This window comes from Dipteris shenzhenensis, chromosome 26, assembly GCF_047967505.1.
Source record: "Dipteris shenzhenensis isolate YYH24624 ecotype China chromosome 26, Dip_SZ_1.0, whole genome shotgun sequence".
In the NCBI taxonomy this organism is placed as follows: Eukaryota; Viridiplantae; Streptophyta; class Polypodiopsida; order Gleicheniales; family Dipteridaceae; genus Dipteris; species Dipteris shenzhenensis.
Genome location: NC_141621.1, coordinates 48,248,882 through 48,271,438, shown reverse-complemented (window position 1 = coordinate 48,271,438; position 22,557 = coordinate 48,248,882). Strand labels below are relative to the sequence as shown.

The following is a 22,557-nucleotide window of genomic DNA, read 5'->3' as shown; positions in this document are numbered from 1 at the left end:
CCTTGTCCGTACTGCCTGTACAAAAGTACGGACGTCCGTACAACCAAGTACGGATATCGTACCGTACTTGCACGTTGCCGTACATCTGCATCGCCGTACTGCATCGAGCGTCGCCGTACATCTACATCGTCGTAGTGCATCGCACGTCGCCGTACCTACGTGTCATCGTACATCTGCGTCGCCGTACGCATATATCGCCGTACCTGCACGTGGGAGCCTCCGTATAACTGCAGTACTACAGATTCCCGCACAACATACGGACGTACAACCGTACACCGTACAGCCGTACAGTCGTACTTGAGCTCACCGTACAGCTGTACTTGAGTTGACCGTACAGCCGTACACTGTACTTGAGCTGTCCGTACAGCTGGTACTTCTCTCGAGACTCCCGTACAGGTGTTGCACGTGTGAAGTCTCTTGCAGGACTTTGGCAAAATTTGGGGCTTTCAATACCTTCAGGAGAGATTCAAGATTTGGTCTGCAATTTCTTTTTGATTGCAGTACATTGAGTCACATTTGTAGGACATTGAGTCATTTTACAGAACATTGAGTCACTTTTGCAGGACATTGAGTCAGATTGCAATAAATTGAGTCACATTTGCAAAATCTCAACAAAATTTGAGGCTTTTCTGCATTTGCCCTCTTTTTGGCCTATTTGCCCTCAATAAATTTGGGGCTTTTGCCAAATTTGCTGTTTTTTTGCACTGAACATTGCCTGTCACAGTCACATTTGGGTCAGATCTGGATTTGCCCTTTGATTTGGGTCTGAAATTTGCAGATATTTGCTGTCATTTTTGGGACAGCCAGCTTTTTGCAGTGATAGCCTTGAGGCTTTTGGGTTTTCAGGACTTTTTCAGGGTATCACATTTGCTATGGCTGGGAACAATCAAGATTTATTTGGAGTTCTTCGTGAAGATGATAAGTTGGATGGCACCAACTATCCGATGTGGTCTTATCTCATGAAACATATTCTTGTTGCAAAGCATTTGTGGAATATTGTTTCTGGGGCTGATCTGAGGCCAGCCAATGCTACAGTGGTTGCCTCTACTGCTGGTCCTTCTATAAGGGGGACTCCTCCTGATGCCTCTTCCTCTAGCACTCCTGCTGCTGCTCTTCCAACTTAGGAACAGTCAAGATGGGATGCAAGAGATGCAAATGTACATTCATGCATTGCTTTATCATGCAAGAGAATCACTATTCCACACATCCAGTCTTGCAGGACAGCAAAGGATGCTTGGGATAAATTGGCTTCTCTCTATCACATTCGCAATGAAGCTCGTGTTGCATATTTGAGAAGGCAATTACAGGAAGTCAATATGAATGAAGGTGAGTCAATGGATGCATACTTGACAAAGGTCAAGGACCTCATGGAACAGCTTGCCAACATTGATGAGGTGGTGCCAAATTCATAGCTTGTCACTACCACATTGAATGGAATGCCAGATACATATCAAGAGTTTGCTACAACCCTTCGATTAGTGGCCATGGGTAATCCAGACTACTATTCCTTTGATCAGCTAGTTACTTTGCTTTTGCAGGAAGAGCAAAGTAGAGCTAACAGACAAGCCATTATTCCTGATCATGCATTTGCTTCACAGCAAACAGGAAGAGGCAAGGCTTCCAAGCCTACGCGCAAGCCAAAATCTGCGCACAGCAGCTGCAATTCCTCTGCGCATAGCAGCGGCAATTCCTCCCATGCATCTAAAAATACAGCAGATAAGGCAAAGAAGAAAAGATACAACTATTGTCGTAAGCCTGGACATGACATTTCAGAATGCAGGAAGCGCATTGCTTCGGAGAAAAAGAAAGCAGGATTGACAGTTAATGCCTCACATGCTATTGAATCCCATGAGCCAGCAAATGCTTCACATGCACATGCTCTTCAGGATGATTGGGCATGGGCTGTCCATTGCTCATTTGATCCCTCCAAAGCTGATGCACTCTTTATTGCTAATGATGCTCAGTCCTGGTACTTTGATAGTGGTGCTTCCAAGCATGTCACATCTTGTAGACAGTTGTTTCATTGTCTAGCTGATGCACCTCGAGGGGGGACTGTTACATGTGCAGCTCACATCCATTTCCAGCCATCCTGTCACTCTGACAAATGTTCTTTTTGTGCCTGGCATTGAAGTCAACTTGATTTCAATTTCAGCAATTGCTACTTCAGGTTTCAGAGTAATTTTTGATGGCTACAGATGCCTAGTATATGATCTTCGTGATGACAATGCCATAGTTCTCACTGGCACTTTGCAAAAAGGGCTTTATCACCTTGATCATCATCCAGCTGCACTTTCTATTGAAGCATTGGCTATTTCAGATTCACAACTTGCTGAAACTCATCTTTGGCATGAGAGAATGGGCCATCTCAATTATAGAGCTCTTGCAAAGCTACATACACAGCAGATGGCAAATGATGTACCTCAGACTCACACAGTTTCCAAACATGTGTGTGAGGGTTGTCTTTTGGGTAAAATGCATCAATTTCCTTTTCAAAAGAATTGTCCAAAACTCTCACAAAGGAAATTGCAGCTAGTACACAGTGATGTCTGTGGCCCAATGAGGACAAATGCCATTGGAGGATACAAGTATTTCATGACTCTCATTGATGATTTCACAAGGTATTGCTGGGTATATCCTTTAAAGGCCAAATCTGAAGTTTTCTTATGCTTTCAAAGATGGCTGAATATGGTTGAGAATGAATCAAGATGCAAGCTTGTCACCCTCAACACAGATAGGGGGGAAGAGTATATGTCAAAGGAGTTTGATGCATTTCTGTCTTCACGGGGCATTATTCACTCATGCACTACTCCTTACACTCCTCAGCAGAATCCTGTTTCTGAAAGGAAAAACAGGTCCACAATGGAGATGGCCAGATGCATGCTTAAGGCCAAGTCTTTGCCCAATAAATTTTGGCTTGATGCAGTAATGTGTGCCAACTATGTGCTGAATAGATCACCTACAAGGGCATTGAAGACTATTACACCTTATGAAGCATGGAAAGGCAGGAAGCCTTCACTTTCACACATGAGAGTTTTTGGGTCTCTTGCATATGTTCATGTACCATCTCAGCTGAGACATAAGCTTGATGACAAGGCAATCAAATGCATATTTATTGGTTACAGTCAGGAGAGCAGAGGGTATCGGTTATATCAACCAAATACTGGGAAGATTATTGTCAGTAGAGATGTGATCTTTGCTGAACATTCAGCTTCTCCTCTTGTGGACTACAAAGCAAAGCCAAATGTTGACATGTTTGATGCCTTTGAATCATGGTTACCTCTGCCATCATCAGAAGAGGATTTTGACCAGCAACATGAGCCTCCAGCAGGCCCTCCACTAAGCAATAATCAGCCTCAACCTCATGCTGATTTGCAGGTTTCTCTTCCGGCACAAAATGATCCCACTACTCATGATGCAATCATTGAACAAAGAGCTGTCAATAGACAGCAAAGGCAAGTTCCCAGATGGCTTCTTGATACATTGAGGGACAGCAAACAAGATCAGCCTTTTGCTGCCCGGACAAGATCAGGGAACAGACAGCATGGTCACTTTCTTGAGTTTGCACTCCTTGCTACAGCTTGCAATGAAGAGCCTTTGTGCCATAAAGATGCTTTTGACTGCAAAGAGTGGATGGATGCAATGAAAGCTGAGTTACAATCTATTGCCAAAAATGACACACGAGAATTAGTAGATCTCCCTCCTGGCAAGCATGCCATTGGAACGCGTTGGGTCTACAAATTAAAAAGGAAATCTGATGGCAGCATAGATCGATACAAAGCCCGTCTTGTTGCAAAAGGGTATGCCCAACAACAAGGCATTGACTTTGAGGAGACATTTGCTCCCACATCCACGATTACTACCATTCGATGTGTCATTGCCATTGCAGCCCATCATCATTGGCAAGTGCACCAACTTGACATCAAAACCGCTTTTCTTCATTGGGATCTGCAGGAAGAAGTCTATGTCACACAACCTCCTGGCTTTGAGGTTGTTAATTCTGATAATAAGGTATGCCAGCTTAGAAAAGCCCTTTATGGTTTGAAGCAAGCACCCAGGGCATGGTATGCCAAAATTCATGCACACTTACTATCCCTTGGTTTTCATAATAGTCCCACAGAACCCACTCTTTATGTCCGTGGGAGTGGATCTGATTTTTTAGTGCTGATTTTATATGTGGATGATATGCTCATCACTGGCCCAGATACTCAGCAAATTGCAGCCTTCAAGGCTGATTTGCAGCAGATTTTTGACATGTCAGACATGGGACGGCTCCATTATTATTTGGGCATTCAGTTTGCTCATGTTGAGGGGGGTATCATGATGTCTCACTCCAAGTATATTGGACAGCTCCGTGATCGTTTTCAGTTTGAGGATTACAAGCCAATCTCTACTCCAGTGGACCCTGGCTTCAAATTCTCAGCTCATGATGGGAGCCCACCATGTGATATCACTCTTTATCAGCAGGCTGTTGGATGCCTTATTTATTTATGTCACACCAGACCTGACTTGCTGTATGCAATATCTCAGCTCAGCAGATTCATGCACATGCCCAGTTCACAGCATTGGCAGGCAGTGAAGAGAGTCTTCAGATATCTCAGAGGCACTCAGGATTTAGCCCTCTTCTATGGTGATCAAGGTTCAGTTACCATGCATGCTTACATGGATAGTGACTGGGCAGGATGTTCCGACACCAGAGTGTCACATACTGGCAATTGTTTTTTGCTTGGCAATTCATGTATTTCTTGGCTCAACAAGAAGCAACCAACAGTTGCCACGTCTAGCTGTGAGGCTGAGTATAGGGCAGCTTTCACCGCTCCAGTAGAGTGTGTTTGGCTTCGACAGTTACTTACAAATCTTGGTATTTGCCAGACATCCTTCACTATTGTCTACACTGAGAGCCAAAGTGCTTTGGCCATTGCGCGTAACCCAGTGTTTCATGCGCGTACCAAGCATATTGAAGTTCACTATCATTATGTTCGGGAGCAGTTGTCAGCAGGAGACAGAGAGTTGTCCTATCTTCCCACAGAGGACAACATAGCAGATATGTTTACAAAGGCACTTCCTCGTCCCAAGTTCGAAGTCTTCCGAGAGGCTTTACACTTGGTTCCCTTTGTTACATGATCTGACATTCCTTGTACATTCATAGGTGGCTATATCCTTTTGGATGAACATGTGCCACCATGACCAAAAACAACCAGGTATTCTGAGACGTTTCCAGAGTACTTCAGCCCATCCCATGGAGGGGGGTTTGTAGGCCATCTTCTGATGGTTGTAGTGATGCCCTATAGGCCATGGTATGTGCCTTGTAGACATAAGTGTAGGCACTTATAGTGTTAGTGCCTTTTAGGCCACATAGGACACTTAGTCCTATGTGACACCTAGGACACTTAGTCCTAGGTCTAGGTACAAGTTCTTTGTATTTGTGTGTCTTTTATCTATCTAAGACTTCAACGTGACGGCTTTTCTACTTCGACTTCTTCGTACCTGCACTCTCTCTTCTCCAAACCTTCAGCGCCAAATTCTCAGCTTGTCAGTATCACATTGAATGGATTGCCATATACATACATATCAAGGGTTTGCTACAACCCTTCGGTTAGTGGCCATGGGTAATCTAGACCACTACTCTTTTGATCAACTTGTCACTTTGCTTTTGCAGGAAGAGCAAAGTCGTGCTAATAGACAAGCCATTATTCCTAATCATGCATTTGCTTCACAGCAAACAGAAAGAGGCAAGGCTTCCAAGCCTATGGGCAAGCCTAAATCTGCACATAGCAGCTGTAATTCCTCCCATGCATCTAAAAATACAGCAGATAAGTCAAAGAAGAAAAGATGCAACTATTGTTGCAAGCCAGGACATGACATTTCACAATGTAGAAAGCGCATTGCTTCGGAGAAAAAGAAAGCGACATTGACAGTTAATGCCTCACATGCAATTGAATCCCACGAGCCAGCAAATGCTTCACATGCACATGCTCTCCAGGATAATTGGGCATGGGCTGTCCATTGCTCATTTGATCCCTCCAAAGTTGATGCACTCTTTACTTCTAATGATGCTCAGTCTTGGTATTTTGATAGTTGTGCTTCCAAGCACGTCACATCTTGTAGACAGTTGTTTCATTCTTTAGCTGATGCACCTCGAGGGAGGACTGTCACATGTGCTAATAATGCTTCCTATGCTGCAAAAGGAATTGGAGATGTGCAGCTCACATCCATTTCAAGCCATCCTGTCACTTTAACAAATGTTCTCTTTGTGCCTGGAATTGAAATCAACTTGATTTCAATTTCAGCAATTGCCACTTCAGGTTTCAGAGTGATTTTTGATGGCTACAGATGCCTAGTTTATGATCTTCGTGATGACAATGCCATAGTTCTCACTGTCACTTTGCAAAAGGGACTTTATCACCTTGATCATCACTCAGCTACACTTTCTATTGAAGCATTTGCTATTTCAGATTCACAGCTTGCTGAAACTCATCTTTGACATAAGAGAATGGGTCATCTCAATTATACAGCTCTTACAAAGCTACATTCACAGCAGATGGCAAATGATGTACCTCAGACTCACACAGTTTCCAAACATGTGTGTGAGGGTTGTCTTTTGGGTAAGATGCATCGGTTTCCTTTTCAAAAGAATTGTCCAAAACTCTCACAAACGAAATTGCAGCTAGTACACAATGATGTCTATGGCCCAATGAGGACAAATGCCATTGGGGGGTACAAATATTTTATGACTCTCATTGATGACTTCACGAGATATTGCTGGGTATATCCTTTAAAAGTCAAATCTGAAGTGTTCTTATGCTTTCAGAGGTGGCTGAATATGGTTGAGAATGAATCAAGATGCAAGCTTGTCACCCTCAACACAGATAAGGGGGGAGAGTATATGTCAAAGGAGTTTGATGCATTTTTGTCTTCACGGGGCATTGTTCACTCATGCACTACTCCTTACACTCCTCAGCATAATCTTGTTCCTGAAAGAAAGAACAGGTCTACTATGGAGATGGCCAGATGCATGCTTAAGGCCAAGTCTTTGCCCAATAAATTTTGGCTTGATGCAGTAATGTGTGCCAACTATGTGCTGAATAGATCCCCTACAAGGGCATTGAAGACTATTACACCTTATGAAGAATGGAAAGGCCGGAAGCCTTCACTTTCACACATGAGAGTTTTTGGGTCTCTTGTTGAAGATAAGTGCACACTAAGTGTACTATTTCCTAGTCTACATTTGTCTAAGTCTAAGTCTAGTCTTTAGTGTGTGCCATGTGGCACTTCTACAATTATCCCATAAGCACTCTTGCTTTATGTCTTGTACTTTGGCCCATATATTCAATGGGTCACATCATTGTAATCTATCAGTCTAGCTTGTGTCTTGTCTACACTCTTCTCAAGGTATTTCTAGTCTTTCAGTCTTGTTATTTCATTTCCAGTTTCTATTTCTAGTTCTTGCTTCCATATTCCAACATGGTATCAGAGCTAGATTGATCCCTCTTCCCCCTCTTCTCTCTTCTCAAGTCTGTCCTCAGATACAGATCTGCCCCCCTGCTCAGATCTGCCTCTTCTCTCCCCCATTGCAGATCTGCCCTTTTTCTGCCCCGCCATTCCGCTCCAATCTCTGCGCCTGCTTCAGATATCTGCACCAGATCTGCACTTCAGATCTGTGCAGCAGCCACAGATTTGAGCGCCAGATCTGCTGTCACGCCAGATCTGCGCAACTCTCTGGTGCAGCGCCAGATCTGCGTAAATCTGCTGTCACTTCTGCATCTGCTGTCGTATCTGCTATCCGTACAGCGTCGCCCGTATTCCGTACGTCGTCCGTACTCTGCTCGCGGTCGTCCGTACAGCTGTCCGTACGACTGTACGGAATCCGTACCTGCACAGGCTGACGACTTCTCCAGCTCCATCTTCACGGAGATCTACATCTTTTTTACACTTCTACTTCTGCCCGGGATTAAGGTACTAAGCTTTGCCTCTTTCAGTTTGCTGAACAGTCTCCCCTTTTTTTGCTGGTTCCTCCTGCTTCGATGGGCTGTCATATGCTATGGCCCTGACAAAGTGGTGAGAGAACCGGCCTCTGGGATCTCTTCCTCTCATTTATTTTCTGCAATATTGTAAGGGAATAGACACTGCCCTTGCATCCTAGCAAGAGGTAAGACCTTCCCACATGGCATCTTCCTCTCATTCTCTCATATCTATCAAAAATTCAATGGGTCCAACTTTCATACTTGGCAGATCAAAATCAAGTGCCATCTTATGAAAGAAGGCCTTTGGGACATTGTTCACCGTGATGCTCCCGAAGGTCCATCTGAGCAAGTTGTCGCTGCCAAGAACGACAAAGCCTATGCTGTTACGCTCTAGCCGAGGTAGCATGACCTCAGAAGAATCAGTCGACATTTCCCTTAAAGGATCTATCTCTGTAATATATGTGTTTGCGCTTCATGTAAATGATCAGGAGGGATTTAATGTCAAGGTCCTAGGTAAGGGCTGATAGCACCAGACTAGATAGATCTAAGACCAAGGGCCTAGTGCTAAGATTGTGCCTAGGGGCAAGGAATTTAATGCATCCCAAGAGAGGGGTGAAATGTTGCATTAGGAAGGCCCTATATGGATGACATGTGGCATCTAGATCTATCTAGGGAATTGGGGTTTGCTGAGGCTAGTGAGAGAAGAGAAGATAATGATTCATGGGATTTTTGTAACGTAGAACTCTGTCTGCTCGTTAGCCTTAGCGAAATATGGTTGGGAGGAAATAAATGGTGCTACTCCCGTGATCGAATTAGAGAACAAAGAGAGAGAGTGTGTGATAATTGGTATCAGAGCTCAAGGCTACGAAGAAGAGAGGCGTGAATTCAAGGTACAGGCTTAGACAGCCCGAGTGACTGACGACGACTAGTGTTGGTGCTACGCTATGACGGACGGAAGGTTTGTCGACAACCTTCCCGCTGTGAGTCGTTGCTTGGGGGTCCCGTAAGGCAGCGACGGACAGCAAGTCTGGAGATAGGTGGCGAGGTGACGTGACGACGAAGCTGCTGACGATGCTCGTGATTGATGGCGCTCCCGTAATCTCAATGGAAAGCTCAGGCCAGGCGCGGAAAGGTGACGTGCATGGAGTGGGACACGCAGGCGTCTAAGGGGTGGAGCGCAGGTGTGACAATTGCTATCATTGATCGCAACGAAGCTGTGCAGTGTGCTGACGACGAACAGAATTGGGCTCTTGACCTCCACGCGAAGGGTTAACCTGACAAAACACGGGTTGACCCGACGAAACACGGGCTGACCTGATTTCCACGCGACGGGCTGATCTGAAGTGATCAGAGAGCAGGCTTTAGGGACTCCATAATGTCGAATTTATAGACCAGGGAGCACTTTACCCATTTTCCCTTTTGTTTCTGTCATTTCTGTTTTGTTAGAAACAGATTCAGTTTGTGGGTTGCAGTGTGCATAAAGGGATAGCTAGTCCATATATAGACTTGTGGTTTATAGCAGGGACAGATTATGCCTGTGCATATGCCTGTGTGCTTCAGTCAGAGTTAGTTTGCAGGAATTTCCCTAGTATAGGGAAAAGCGCTATTTGGGTTATGCATGTGTCAAATGCCTAGTCAGTGTACATGTGGGATTGCAGGTATTCCCTAGTATAGGGAATTGTGTCAGAGTGTCAGTACACTGAATTGTGTCAGCTTGTGAATACAGTGTTCTAGAGGTGTTTTATTTTTATAAAAAAAAAACCCCCAAAACAAAACACCTATTGAATTGAATGGAAGCAGAAGAAGGGGCTTCCAGAAGGGACCCTGGTGAGTCAAGAGTCCGACCGACCCAGCAGGGATCGCGCCCAGTAGCTCACACTTTATCTGGCAGGATTGCATTGCTGGAGGATGCCTTGCAACAGTTGTTAGCGCAGCAATTACAAGCCAACGCAGGGCAATCTGAACTTAGGAGAGCGTTACAGAGTATGTCTGCCAAACCTTCTCGAGAAGAGAAGGGAAAGGCTCCAATAATGGAACTGGAGTCTAGTGTCCATACGGTCGAGCCTAGGAAGGCTAAAGTGCCAAATATTGCGAATTACAGACCGGAAAAGTATTCTGGCCGGATGAACGACCGTAGCTCCGATGTCATTGAGACCTGGTTACACAAATGGGACGAGGCGTTCGCCATTTGTGAAATCAGAAATGACATCAAAAAGATCCGCGAGGCCACCCACATGTTCAGTGAGGCAGCGGATCGGTGGTGGATTAAACAATAAAAAGATGGCATAGCATCCACTACCTGGGAGGGGTTTAAAAGAGAGTTCAGGAAGCACTTCTTACCTCCTGACGAAGCATCCCGAGCTTGGGATCAATATAGGAACCTTCGTCAGAGAAATTTGTCAGTGGCAGAATACACTGATAAGTTTCGAGAGAGTGTAATGAAGGTTGATGAACCCCAGCCTCAATCAATCCAAGTGAAAGATTTCATATTTGGATTGAATGATCGAATAAAAATGGAAGTTCGGGCTAAGTACGCGAACACGCAATAGCTATAGCCCTGAACTACGAGGATGCCAAGGGTAGCAAGCCAAGTGGGTTTGCACAGGTCGGAACCCAGTATGGGTATCCGAAGAAATCTGGGTTTAAGAAGAAGTGGGCTAGTAGAGGGAGTGGTTCGCAGCCGAGTGGTCAAGCCAAGCAGGTGAGACCGGCTGAAACTCCTAAACCAAGTACCACCATTGGAGTGAAGAGGAAAGTAACCCCAATGGCAGCCCGGGCTTGGTCTAAATCTCCCTTGAACCCAGAACAGAGGGAAAAAGCGAGGAGAGAAGGCTTGTGCTTTGGTTGCCTTCAACCTCATCAGTGGAGGGATTGTCCACGTAATAAAGATCGTCGGATGGCTGAGATGGTGATCTCAGAGTGCGACGTGGAGATGCAGGGAAGTCCCAGAGCGGAAGAGATGCAAATTCAGCTAGCGGGATCTTCTCAGAGGTTAGTACCTTGTTTGTTCTGTGTGTCTGTTGCTAAGTTAGTGACGAGTGCACCTGATAACATCCTATCTAAGCCCGCAGCAACGGGGTATACGGCCTTTAATGATACGGAGTTAATTAAAATGAAAGGGCAAGTGGTCAGTCATGATGTCATTGTGTTGTTTGACTCGGCGTCAACTCACAATGTGATTAACTCCAAGCTCGTGAAGAGGCTGAAATTAAAGACAAGTCCATCTGACTATGCGTATACAGTCAAGATGGCTGATGGAAGTTCAACTGAAGTATGGGACCAAAGGGTTACCCAGTTGGAGCTTCGGATTCAGGACTATGCTTAGAAGCTTGATTTTGAAATGACCAAGCTTGCTCATGCGGATATAGCCCTGGGAATGGCGTGGCATTCTAGGAAGAATCCAGCCATTGATTGGAAAGAGCACGTATATCAATTCAAGATGAATGATGTGCTTTATGTCTTGCGAGGTGAAAAAGATATACCTCAGGGACCGTTGGTTTCCGTGATGGAAATCAAAAAGGCTCAAGTAGAGTTTTTGTACCTTTGCACAGCATCGGTAGAGTCGGTGGATGATTCTTCGACTAGCACTGATATTACGCAAAGTGGTGAGATGGCCAAGCTGGCTAATCTTATAACAGAGAAGCTCTCTGAATGCTTTAGGGATGAACTACCTTATGGGTTACCTCCAGAGCGGAAAGTTCAACATAAGATTGAACTGATCCCGGGGGCAGAACCTGTAAATAGACCTCCCTATAGGATGAGTTTTGTTGAAGAAGCGGAGGTGCGTAGGCAACTGGAAGAATACCTCAAGTTGGGGCAGATTCAACCAAGTTTCTCACCTTTTGCTTCGCCAATGATATTAAAGAGGAAAAAGGATGATATGTTTCGCCTCTGTATAGATTACACAGCATTGAATAATATCATTGTTAAGCACAGGTATCCGATGGCTCGGATTGACGATTTGCTAGATGCATTACATGGAGCCGTGATTTTCAGCAAGATAGATCTTAAGTGCGGCTATCATCAGATCCGGATTAGAGCCGAGGATGTGCATAAAACCGCTTTTAGAAGCAGGTTTGGTCATTATGAGTTTTTGGTAATGCCCTTCGGACTTACCAATGCTCCAGCGACCTTCGTCATGCTTATGAACAATTTACTACGTCCGTATATCGGAAAGTTCGTAGTACATTTTATTGACGATATCTTGATATTCAGTAAAAGTGTTACTGAGCATCGTGAACACTTAAGGATAGTGTTCAGTACTTTGAGGAAAGCCAGTCTTTATGTGAATAAAAAGAAAACTATACTGTGTATGGTTAGGCTTGAGTATTTAGGGTTCATAATTACTCCACAGGGGGTAGAAATGGATCCGCAGAAAGTGGCTGCGATACTAACTTGGCCAATCCCTCAGAGTCTGACCGCGTTGCGATCATTCTTGGGATTTGTCCAGTTTTATAGAAGGCATATCAAAGGATATTCCGGAATAGTATCGCCATTGACTGATCTGACCTCAGATAAAGTACCTTTTGTTTGGGGACAGAATCAACAGGAAAGTCTTAACACCATAAAACAAGCTGTGGTCTCAGGACCGGTGTTAAAAATAGTTGATCCCCAGAAGCCATTGTTCCTAGAAACCGATGCAAGTGGCATTGCGGTAGGAGCAGTTCTCCTTCAAGAGGGAAGGCCAGTAGCCTTTGAAAGCAAGAAGCTTTCTCCCTCTCAAAGGAATTGGCCAACTCATGAATTCGAGTTGTATGCAGTTATCCATGCTTTGAAAACATGGAGGCATTATTTGTATGGTTCAGAGTTTTATGTGGATGTAGATCATGATACTCTGAAACATTTTTGTAAACAGCCTGACTTGACGGGCCGCCAAGCTAGGTGGGCAGAGCTCATGCAGGAGTTTAATCTAACGATTCGGTACCGAAGAGGAAAAGACAATAAGGTTGCTGATGCGTTGTCTCGCATTATACACAACCTGAGTTTCACGGTATTAGAGAGTGCTCTAATGACCGAGATCAGAGAAACTCAAAAGGTGGACGAGATTGTCCAGAGCTTATGGCCTAAGGCTCATGTGTTAAAACCCGGGGGAATAAAGAAGAGTAGGGGGGGGCCTAAGGGAGGGGAGGGTGAGGGCTAAGGGGAGAAAGGGGGAAAAGGGAGGCCCGGACTTTTACAGCCCTTGGAAATACCACTAAGTAAGTGGGAGAGCATTTCTATGGATTTTATTGTAGGGCTACTTGCAACACAAGGAGGGTATAATTCTATCCTTGTGGTGGTTGATCGTCTAACCAAGATGGCTCACTTCATTCCGACTAGAGAGTCTGTTAGTGCCCCGCAAGTGGCGGATTTGTTCATTAGACATATATTTCGTCTGCATGGATTGCCTAGATCCATAGTGCCAGACAGAGATGTCAGATTTACCGGTCATTTTTGGACAGCGGTATTTGAGACACTGAGGACTGAGTTAGGAATGAGTAGTGGGGATCATCCTGAGACGGATGGTCAGACGGAGAGAGTCAACCAGACTTTAGAGGATATGCTGAGAGCATATGTGTCATTGAGGCAACATACATGGGACAAGTGGTTGCCATTGTTGGAGTTTGCCTACAATGATAGAAAACATTCATCTACTGGGTTCAGTCCGTTTGAGCTGAACTATGGTTATAGGCCAGCCAATCCAACTATAGTTGGAGTACCTCAGAAAGTGCCTAGTGCCACGAACTTTGTAGTTCAGATGCGGGAGATGCTAGCACTTGCGAGAGCTAATATCCGCCAGGCTATGGATAGAGCCAAGGTGTATGCGGATGAAAATCGGTCTATAAGAGTATTTGAAGAAGGAGAAAAAGTTTTTCTCAGAATTCCTTCGCACTCGAAGTCGTTGACTTCAGGAGAGTGTGCTAAGTTATCACCTCGATACTGTGGGCCGTGGTTAATTCTAAAAAGAATAGGCAGTGTAGCCTATAAATTAGAATTGCCACAGGGATGTAAGGTGCACCCGGTTTTTCATGTTTCGCGCTTAAAGAAATTTTTACATACAGGTGACTCACTAATCGAAGGTGTGGTTTTGTTTCAGGAGATAGAGGATATTGCAAGGCGCAAACCAACAAGAATCCTGGACCGAGGAACAATGCAAATACGAAATCGAAAGATACCCACGGTGTTGGTTGCATGGCATGGTCAGCCTCTATCCGAAGCTACCTGGGAATCCGTATATCAGTTGCAGAAAGTGTTCCCAGACTTTATCATCGAGGACGCTGATGTCTGAAGAGGGAAGTAATGTTACGCTCTAGCCGAGGTAGCATGACCTCGGAAGAATCAGTCGACATTTTCCTTAAAAGATCTATCTCTGTAATATATGTGTTTGCGCTTCATGTAAATGATCGGGAGGGATTTCATGTCAAGGTCCTAGGTGAGGGCTGATAGCACCAGACTAGATAGATCTAAGACCAAGGGCCTAGTGCTAAGATTGTGCCTAGGGGCAAGGAATTTAATGCATCCCAAGAGAGGGGTGAAATGTTGCATTAGGAAGGCCCTATATGGATGACATGTGGCATCTAGATCTATCTAGGGAATTGGGGTTTGCTGAGCCTAGTGAGAGGAGAAGATAATGATTCATGGGATTTTTGTAACGTAGAACTCTGTCTGCTCGTTAGCCTTAGCGAAATATGACTGGGAGGAAATAAATGGTGCTACTCACGTGATCGAATTAGAGAACAAAGAGAGAGAGTGTGTGATATATGCTATCATATTGCTCGGCCTTGGAGATGATTACATTCATCACATCTCCGACATACAGTCTACTTCTCCAAGCATGGATCACTTTGGACACTCTTTTTGGAGCCCGATCTAAAAACTCTAAGATTGCACTTATGATCTCATTCTTTGATCTACATATGCAGGAAGGAGCTACTATAGCCTCTCATGTCAATTATCTTCGCAGTCTTATGGTTCAGCTTGCGTCAGTCAAGTCTCCCATCTCCGAAGATATTGCTATTGCTGTGCTTCTCAAAAGCTTACCTGACTCCTATGCTACTCTTGTCACTACCTTCAAGTATCATAATAATCCTTCTCTTGAGGGTATCATCAATGCTCTCCAAGAGGAAGAAAGAACTCAACAATGAAAGGTAACTGACACTGCATTTTTAGCAAAGAAAGGAAGTTCTAAGGTAAGAAAGGCTTGCACCCATTGTGGCAAAATTAATCATGTGGAGAAGGACTGTTTCAAGGCTCATCCATGCACCATTTGTGGCCGTGATAATCACCGGGAGAGAGACTGCTACTCCAAAACCTCTACATCAGCTCTTGCATCTACCTCAGCCCATGTTGCTGCAACATCTCCATCAGCTGATCCTGATGTTCCTTCCTCACATGATGAGAAGTGGGCTTTCTAATTACTTCTATGTCTTGTCTACCACCTTGACCACCGATGATGTAGGTCAAGGGGTTCTAGTGTCTTGGTCTTTCTATTTGTCTACAGTCAGTCTTCTGTCTATCTAGTCTTGTCTGTCTATCTATTTGTCTATCAATCTGGCTGTGTTTTAGATCCATCTTGTCCTTACCCTTGTGGACCCATATGAGAATACCACTTGAGGAGGGGTATCTCAGGATCATTTGTCTGTCATGTTTTCTATCTTGTCTCTCAGTCTATCAGTCTGTCTTCTAGTCTTGTCTTTCTGTCTTACTCCTAGTGTCCACTTAAGGAGGGTGTTGAAGATAAGTGCACACTAAGTGTACTATTTCCTAGTCTACATTTGTCTAAGTCTAAGTCTAGTCTTTAGTGTGTGCCCTGTGGCACTTCTACAATTATCCCATAAGCACTCTTGCTTTATGTCTTGTACTTTGGCCCATATATTCAATGGGTCACATCATTGTAATCTATCAGTCTAGCTTGTGTCTTGTCTACACTCTTCTCAAGGTATTTCTAGTCTTTCAGTCTTGTTATTTCATTTCCAGTTTCTATTTCTAGTTCTTGCTTCCATATTCCAACATCTCTTGCATATGTTCATGTACCATCTCAGCTGAGACATAAGCTTGATGACAAGGCAATCAAATGCATATTTATTGGTTACAGCCACGAGAGCAGAGGGTATAGGTTATACCAACCAAATACTGGGAAGATTATTGTCAGTAGGGATGTAATCTTTGCTGAACATTCGGCTTCTCCTCTCGTGGACTGCAAAGCTAAGCCAGAAGTTGACATGTTTGATGCCTTTGAATCTTGGTTACCTCTGCCTTCCTCAGAAGAGGACTTTGACCAGCAACATGAGCCTCCTGCAGGCCCTCCAACAAGCAATGATCAGCCGCTACCCCATGCTGATTTGCAGGTTTCTCTTCCAGCACAAAATCATCCCACTATTCATGATGCAGTGATTGAAGAAAGAGCTGTCAATAGACAGCAAAGGCAAGTTCCCAGATGGCTTCTTGATACATTGAGGGACAGCAAACAAGATCAGCCTTTTGCTGCCCGGACAAGATCAGGGAATAGACGGATGCATGGTCACTTTCTTGAGTTTGCACTCCTTGCTACAGCTTGCAATGAAGAGCCTCTGTGCCATAAAGATGCTTTTGACTGCAAAGAGTGGATGGATGCAATGAGAGCTGAGTTACAATCCATTACCAAAAATGACACATGGGAATTAGTAGATCTCCCTCCTGGCAAGCATGCCATTGGTACGAGGTGGGTCTACAAATTAAAAAGGAAATCTGATGGCAGCATAGATCGACACAAAGCCCGTCTTGTTGCAAAAGGGTATGCCCAACAACAAGGCATTGACTTTGAGGAGACATTTGCTCCCACATCCACGATTACTACCATTAGGTGTGTCATTGCCATTGCAGCCCATCATCATTGGCAAGTGCACCAACTTGACATCAAGACTGCTTTTCTTCATGGGGATCTGCAGCAAGAAGTCTATGTCACACAACCTCCTGGCTTTGAGGTTGTTAAATCTGAAAACAAGGTATGCCGGCTTAGAAAAGCCCTTTATGGTTTGAAGCAGGCACCCAGGGCATGGTATGCGAAAATTCATGCACACTTACTATCCCTTGGTTTTCAGAATAGCCCACTCTTTATGTCCATGGGAGTGGATCTGATTTTCTAGTGCTGATTTTATATGTGGATGATATGCTCATCACGGGCCAAGATACTCAGCATATTGCAGCTTTCAAGGCTGATTTGCAGCAGGTTTTTGAAATGTCAGACATGGGACAGCTCCACTATTATTTGGGCATTCAGTTTACTCATGTTGAGGGGGGTATCATGATGTCACAATCCAAGTATATTGGACAGCTCCTTGATCGTTTCCAGTTCGAGGATTGCAAGCCAATCTCTACTCCAATGGACCCTGGCTTCAAATTCTCAGCTCATGATGGGAGCCCACCATGTGATATCACTCTTTATCAGCAGGCTGTTGGATGCCTTATTTATTTATGTCACACCAGACCTAACTTACAGTATGCAGTATCTCAGCTCAGCAGATTCATGCACATGCCCAGTTCACAGCATTGGCAGACAGTGAAGAGAGTTTTCAGATATCTCAAAGGCACTCAAAATTTAGCCCTCTTCTATGGTGATCAAGGCTCACTTACCATGCATGCTTACACGGATAGTGACTGGGCAGGGTGTTCCGACACCAGAGTGTCACATACCGGCAATTGTTTTTTGCTTGGCAATTCATGTATCTCTTGGCTCAGCAAGAAGCAACCAACAGTTGCCACATCTAGCTGTGCGGCTGAGTACAGGGCAGCTTTCACCGCTACAATAGAGTGTGTCTAGCTTCGACAGTTACTTACAGCTCTTGGTATTCACCAGACATCCTCCATTATGGTCTACACTAACAGCCAGAGTGCTTTGGCCATTGCACATAACCCAGTGTTTCATGTGCGTACCAAGCATATTGAAGTTCAGTATCATTATGTTCGGAAGCGGTTGTCAACAAGAGACATAGAGTTGTCCTCTCTTCCCACAGAGGACAACATAGCAGATCTGTTTACAAAGGCACTTCCTCGTCCCAAGTCCGAAGTCTTCCGCAAGGCTTTACACTTGGTTCCCTTTGTTACATGATCTGACATACCTTGTACATTCATAGGTGGCTATATCCTTTTGGATGAACATGTGCCACCATGATCAGAAAATACCAAGTATTCTAAGACGTTTCCAGAATACTTCAGCCCATACCATAGAGGGGGTTTGTAGGCCATCTTCTCCCAGTTCTAGTGATGCCCTGTAGGCCCTGGTATGTGCCTTGTAGGCATTGGTATAGGCACTTAGTTTATTGTGTGCCTTTTATGCCACATAGGACACTTTGTCCTATGTGACACCTAGGACACTTAGTCCTGGGTCTAGGTACAAGTACTTGGTACTTTGTTTTTACACAATACTCAAGATTACGACTGTTTCTTTCGACTCTTTGTACCTTACACTCGCTCTTTCATTCAACGATCCTACAGTCACACATGGTGACATTATGCCCTCTAGACGTTCTATTGACTAGTGGGCATAAGGTTGGTCTTCGCAATCTCTATCAGAAGAAACGTGTCCTTTTCTAGAAGGAACTTATCTCTTTGGCCCCCACTGCAGAGTCGTGGATTATTGGAGGTTACTTCAACATGATGGAGTTGCCTTCAGACAAAAAGGGGGGGAGAGAAGGCGGCATTCATTCTCTAGGGAGAACAGCTTGGGATGCCTTTCTCTTTCAGTACAGTGGAGATGCTTGGACAGATAATACGGTTCAGTACAGTCTAGAGTCTCCCTCTCAGATGATGCCACGGGATGAGAATCAATCGTACCATCGGGTGGATCTACATCAGCTCCATATGACACGAACTTGGGAGAAGGATCAAGAGTTCCCTACCAAGCTCTGATTCAATCACTATCGCTTTTGGAGGATGTTAGAGGATTGAATGATTTTCCGTCCTATAACTTGGAGGATAGAGGTGTCTCTCGTGCATTGAGGATTACCATTGGGCAGTTGCGGGCATCGTTCCATCAATTAGGAGCTGAAGCAGGGATTAAAGAGTAGAGGATATGCAAACTATGCACATTGGGGGAGGTGGAGGAGGAGGAGCAATAAGTGTATAGATGCCTAGTGTACTACAAGATACAAGGCCGATATCACTATCTTTTCCACACGAGGAGCAAGTTTTGGTCCACTAACCCCAGGTGATTCATTTCTTTGATCAGGTGTATGCCTGCCATACTTAATAAAGCTACAAAGGCACAGAAACACCCTACTAAGGCATATCAAACATCTGAGAGATGGCAACACTTGAGGCAGGGATGGACTGGAGATAGAAGCATCTCACATATTTCTATAACTTTTGAGTCGAGTTTGAGCCACAAGGAGGGGGAGGGGGAGGAGGTGGATGAGATGAGGACAAAGTGGATCAGTAACATGGAGATGGAGCAGGGGTTGCAAAGACCAAGAGCAGAGCAAAGCAAAAGCAAAACAGAGATGGGCCAAAGCACGTATGATGGAGGTTAAGTCTACCCCAATTTACTTGAAGGTAATCGCCAAACACGCGAAGTCACCATTGACATGGCCCGGCACATACAAGCATACAAAGACCACGCCGAGATATGGCTCGACAATGACAGATCTGCCATATCCTCACATCGGATCAAAGGACCTCACCACCATGACATAGTTATACCCACCAGGAGGGGCTCTTCGACTACTCCCACTTCTCTGTCTGTAATCTTGCTTTGATGTTCAGCTCCATGGTCTTAGTGTACCCTTGCACCATGGTATTTTTTTTGTCAATTCTTAGCATATTACAAGGATCTTAGTGTACCATGCATCAGCCCATGATGGCTTGTACTTGGATCAACTTTGGATGTATTTTTTCATCTCATAGTCAAGAGAGGCCTTTCCAAGATGGTAACGTTTCTTTCTTACTTCTTTCTTTCTACCCCATTCCTCTCTCACCTTTTCCCCTTCATCTCAGACCTACGTGCTATTCTGTCCCCTTCTCTAAATCTGCCCCATTCCTTTTGTATAAGACTGCCAAGACACTAATCAACTTGCTGCATTCTATTCTTGGAAAACAGGCTATATCTTAGCAGAAAGGATCCAAACGTTATGTCATGGATCTGGAGGCAAGGACTCAACTAGTGTCAATCCATGTACGTATTTATCAGAAGCTTGCTTGCCAACTGAACAGCCCTTGTGTCAAGTGTCCATGACAGGTTCATTCACTTTGTAATAATATGATAGTTTTGGTTAACTGCTTTTTTTAGAACAGATTCAATCAGGCTCAGCCAGAGCATCTTCTGTACTCTGGGTTGTCTCTCAACCTTTGAGAAAACTTTTTTTCTTTAAAAGAACCCCTGTTTCAAGGGGCGGGGCCACAGGCTGGCCGCGAAGACAATAAATGCTTAAATGCATCTTCCCATCAAATGAAGCCAGCAGACACTATCTGAAACAGAGATGCCATATACTGCAAGCACTCGACATGTTTGTGAATTGGTGTTTCCATTAGTCTGATATCTTGCATACTCCAACTTGACCAGCTCTGATGTCTAACAATCTAAATGCCTGGACCCATTAAATTCCCTTAGGACCCACCTTCTCCAGCACGGTCTCCCCTTAAGAGAATCTGATGCAGTAGCACCTGTTTCATGATCAAAACTGAAAACTTCAATTCGAGAATTTCTCCATGTTAAGGATCTCAAGGTAAAAGGAAACCTGTATTGCTCCTGAAGCCTGCAACTCGTTTTGAGGTGAGATCAAACAAAAGTTCACAGCCCTTTCTCACAGAAGACTTCCAAGCCACTGAAACTTTGTCCCTGTGGGTTTGCAAAGCCATCGCATCCTACAGAATCAGCCAGACAAAATTGTTTGAGAAACTTTTGTTTTAAGCTACTACTGAACAGATAACATTGAGCCTGCTCAACCTTTTGCTGTCATGTTCTAACCTGAAAAGAAGGCTGTATTCTAGCCCCGTCGATCATTCCCACTTCAGCTGGTCCACCACCGAGCACCTGAATCAAAAGAACACGGAGAAAACAATCTTATAATTGTAAATCACAAATGATTTTTAGAAAACACCAACTATGTTTGACAACTATAACTAGACAAAACCTTCTAGCCATGCACAAGGGCAAGCTGGTCTCAACTTCAAAACAAATTTGAAAAATAGCAACACCTCATTTGGCTTTTCCCCAGCTGAACTCCTCCTTAAAGCCAGTAACAGTACAAGTCGAAGCAGATCTGGATCACAATCAGCTTGTGCAGCAATGCCACTTACTGCATTCAGTATTGGGCAGCATTCTTGATGGACTGGAATGGCCTTCTGTTTACATTGCTGCACACAACACAAAGCAAAGCAAGCGGCATAACCCCATTAAGCTCACAGCTCTTATGCCAAAAAGCATGGCCGTGAAAGTAAGACCTGCACAAAATCTGACCACAACATGCAGATGGCATCAATTTCTACTCCCTCTATCAATAAGGCCCAAGGGATCCAAGAACTCAACACAAGTTTTCATAGATCTTCGCACCTTTACACAAGAAAAAATTTCATCTCTAAAGATAGTGTTATGATCCCAATGTCATAGCGTCAGCAGGCATTAATGATGGGGTTCGGCCAAAGTGATAGACCCATTAATAGCAATCAATTAGTGCACAGGTGCCCTTATGCTAAGGACACCCTAAGTAAGTCTCTAAAAATGAACTGTGGGCTCATTTACATGGATCCCTTGAGATGAACTCCTTTGGGATACTTAGACCTTGAGCATGCCTATGCCTAGTCTGGCCGACTCCCGTGGTATGGAGCATGGGGGTTGTTGGAGATATCATAGCCAAAGAGTGTGTGAAATGTGTGTGTTGGTGTGTAGTACTAGGAGATCTAGTACTAGTTCATGTGTGAGTGCCACGTCACTATGGGACTCATCCCATATGCACTTGGTGCTAGTGTGTGAGTGTGTGGCCTATATAAGGCTTGTACTTTACTTGTCTCATTTGATGATAATGATGAATTAATGAAAGCCTTCCATGGTTTCTACATTTGTGTATCACTTCTTCACTCCCTAGCCTCTCTCTCTCTCTCTCACCCTCACCATCTTTCTAACATGGTATCAAAGCAGGCCAGTTCTGCCCTAATCAGCCCTGCCATGTCATCATCATCTCCAGCCCTAACCTTAATCTGCCTATGCAGTCTCCTCTTCTCAGCCGCCTCATTTTTGCCGCCTTCTTTCAGCTGCTCCCACCCAACTAGAATGTCTGCACAGCCACCGCCTTCTCCATAGCCTGCTACATTCATTTCTGCCTCTAGCTGCCTCTCCTTGCAGCCATTTGCATTAATTTCTGCCTGTCTACAACATCCATAGCCAGCCGCCTCCATTCAAATTTCAAGCTCTCTTAGAGCACTAGGCGACCTGATTCCCTGCTGGTCAGCGCGTTTTCTTGGAGGTAACTGCAACAAGTGGAGGTTTTCGACACCCAAAACTGCTGCTGCTGTGTAGTCGACCACCTGTGAGCATTCTCTGCAGCACTTCGAGGCCTTTGGAGGCCTTTGGAGGCATTTCTGACCTGTTTTGAGGCTGCTGCTGCATAACCGCCTTCAATAGAGGGCCTTCAGCACATCTACATCA

The 22,557-nt window shown here is 44.6% G+C and overlaps 1 protein-coding gene across 7 annotated transcripts in view; it reads right to left on the bottom strand.

Annotated features, from left to right (window-relative positions):
• Window positions 1-22,557, bottom strand: part of LOC147885201 (uncharacterized) — a 143,863-nt gene that overhangs the window by 105,616 nt on the left and 15,690 nt on the right. For all 7 annotated transcript variants that reach the window (XR_015543592.1, XM_087398025.1, XM_087398026.1 and 4 more), the window contains exons 3-5: window positions 21,111-21,269; window positions 20,881-20,946; window positions 20,651-20,777 (exon numbers count right to left, since the gene is read on the bottom strand). Coding sequence is in view for 6 of the 7 variants with exons in the window: in XM_087398025.1 (XP_087254151.1) it covers window positions 20,651-20,777; window positions 20,881-20,946; window positions 21,111-21,269 (352 nt within the window). In the remaining variant the exon portion in view is untranslated. The remainder of the gene's footprint in view (window positions 1-20,650; window positions 20,778-20,880; window positions 20,947-21,110; window positions 21,270-22,557) is intronic.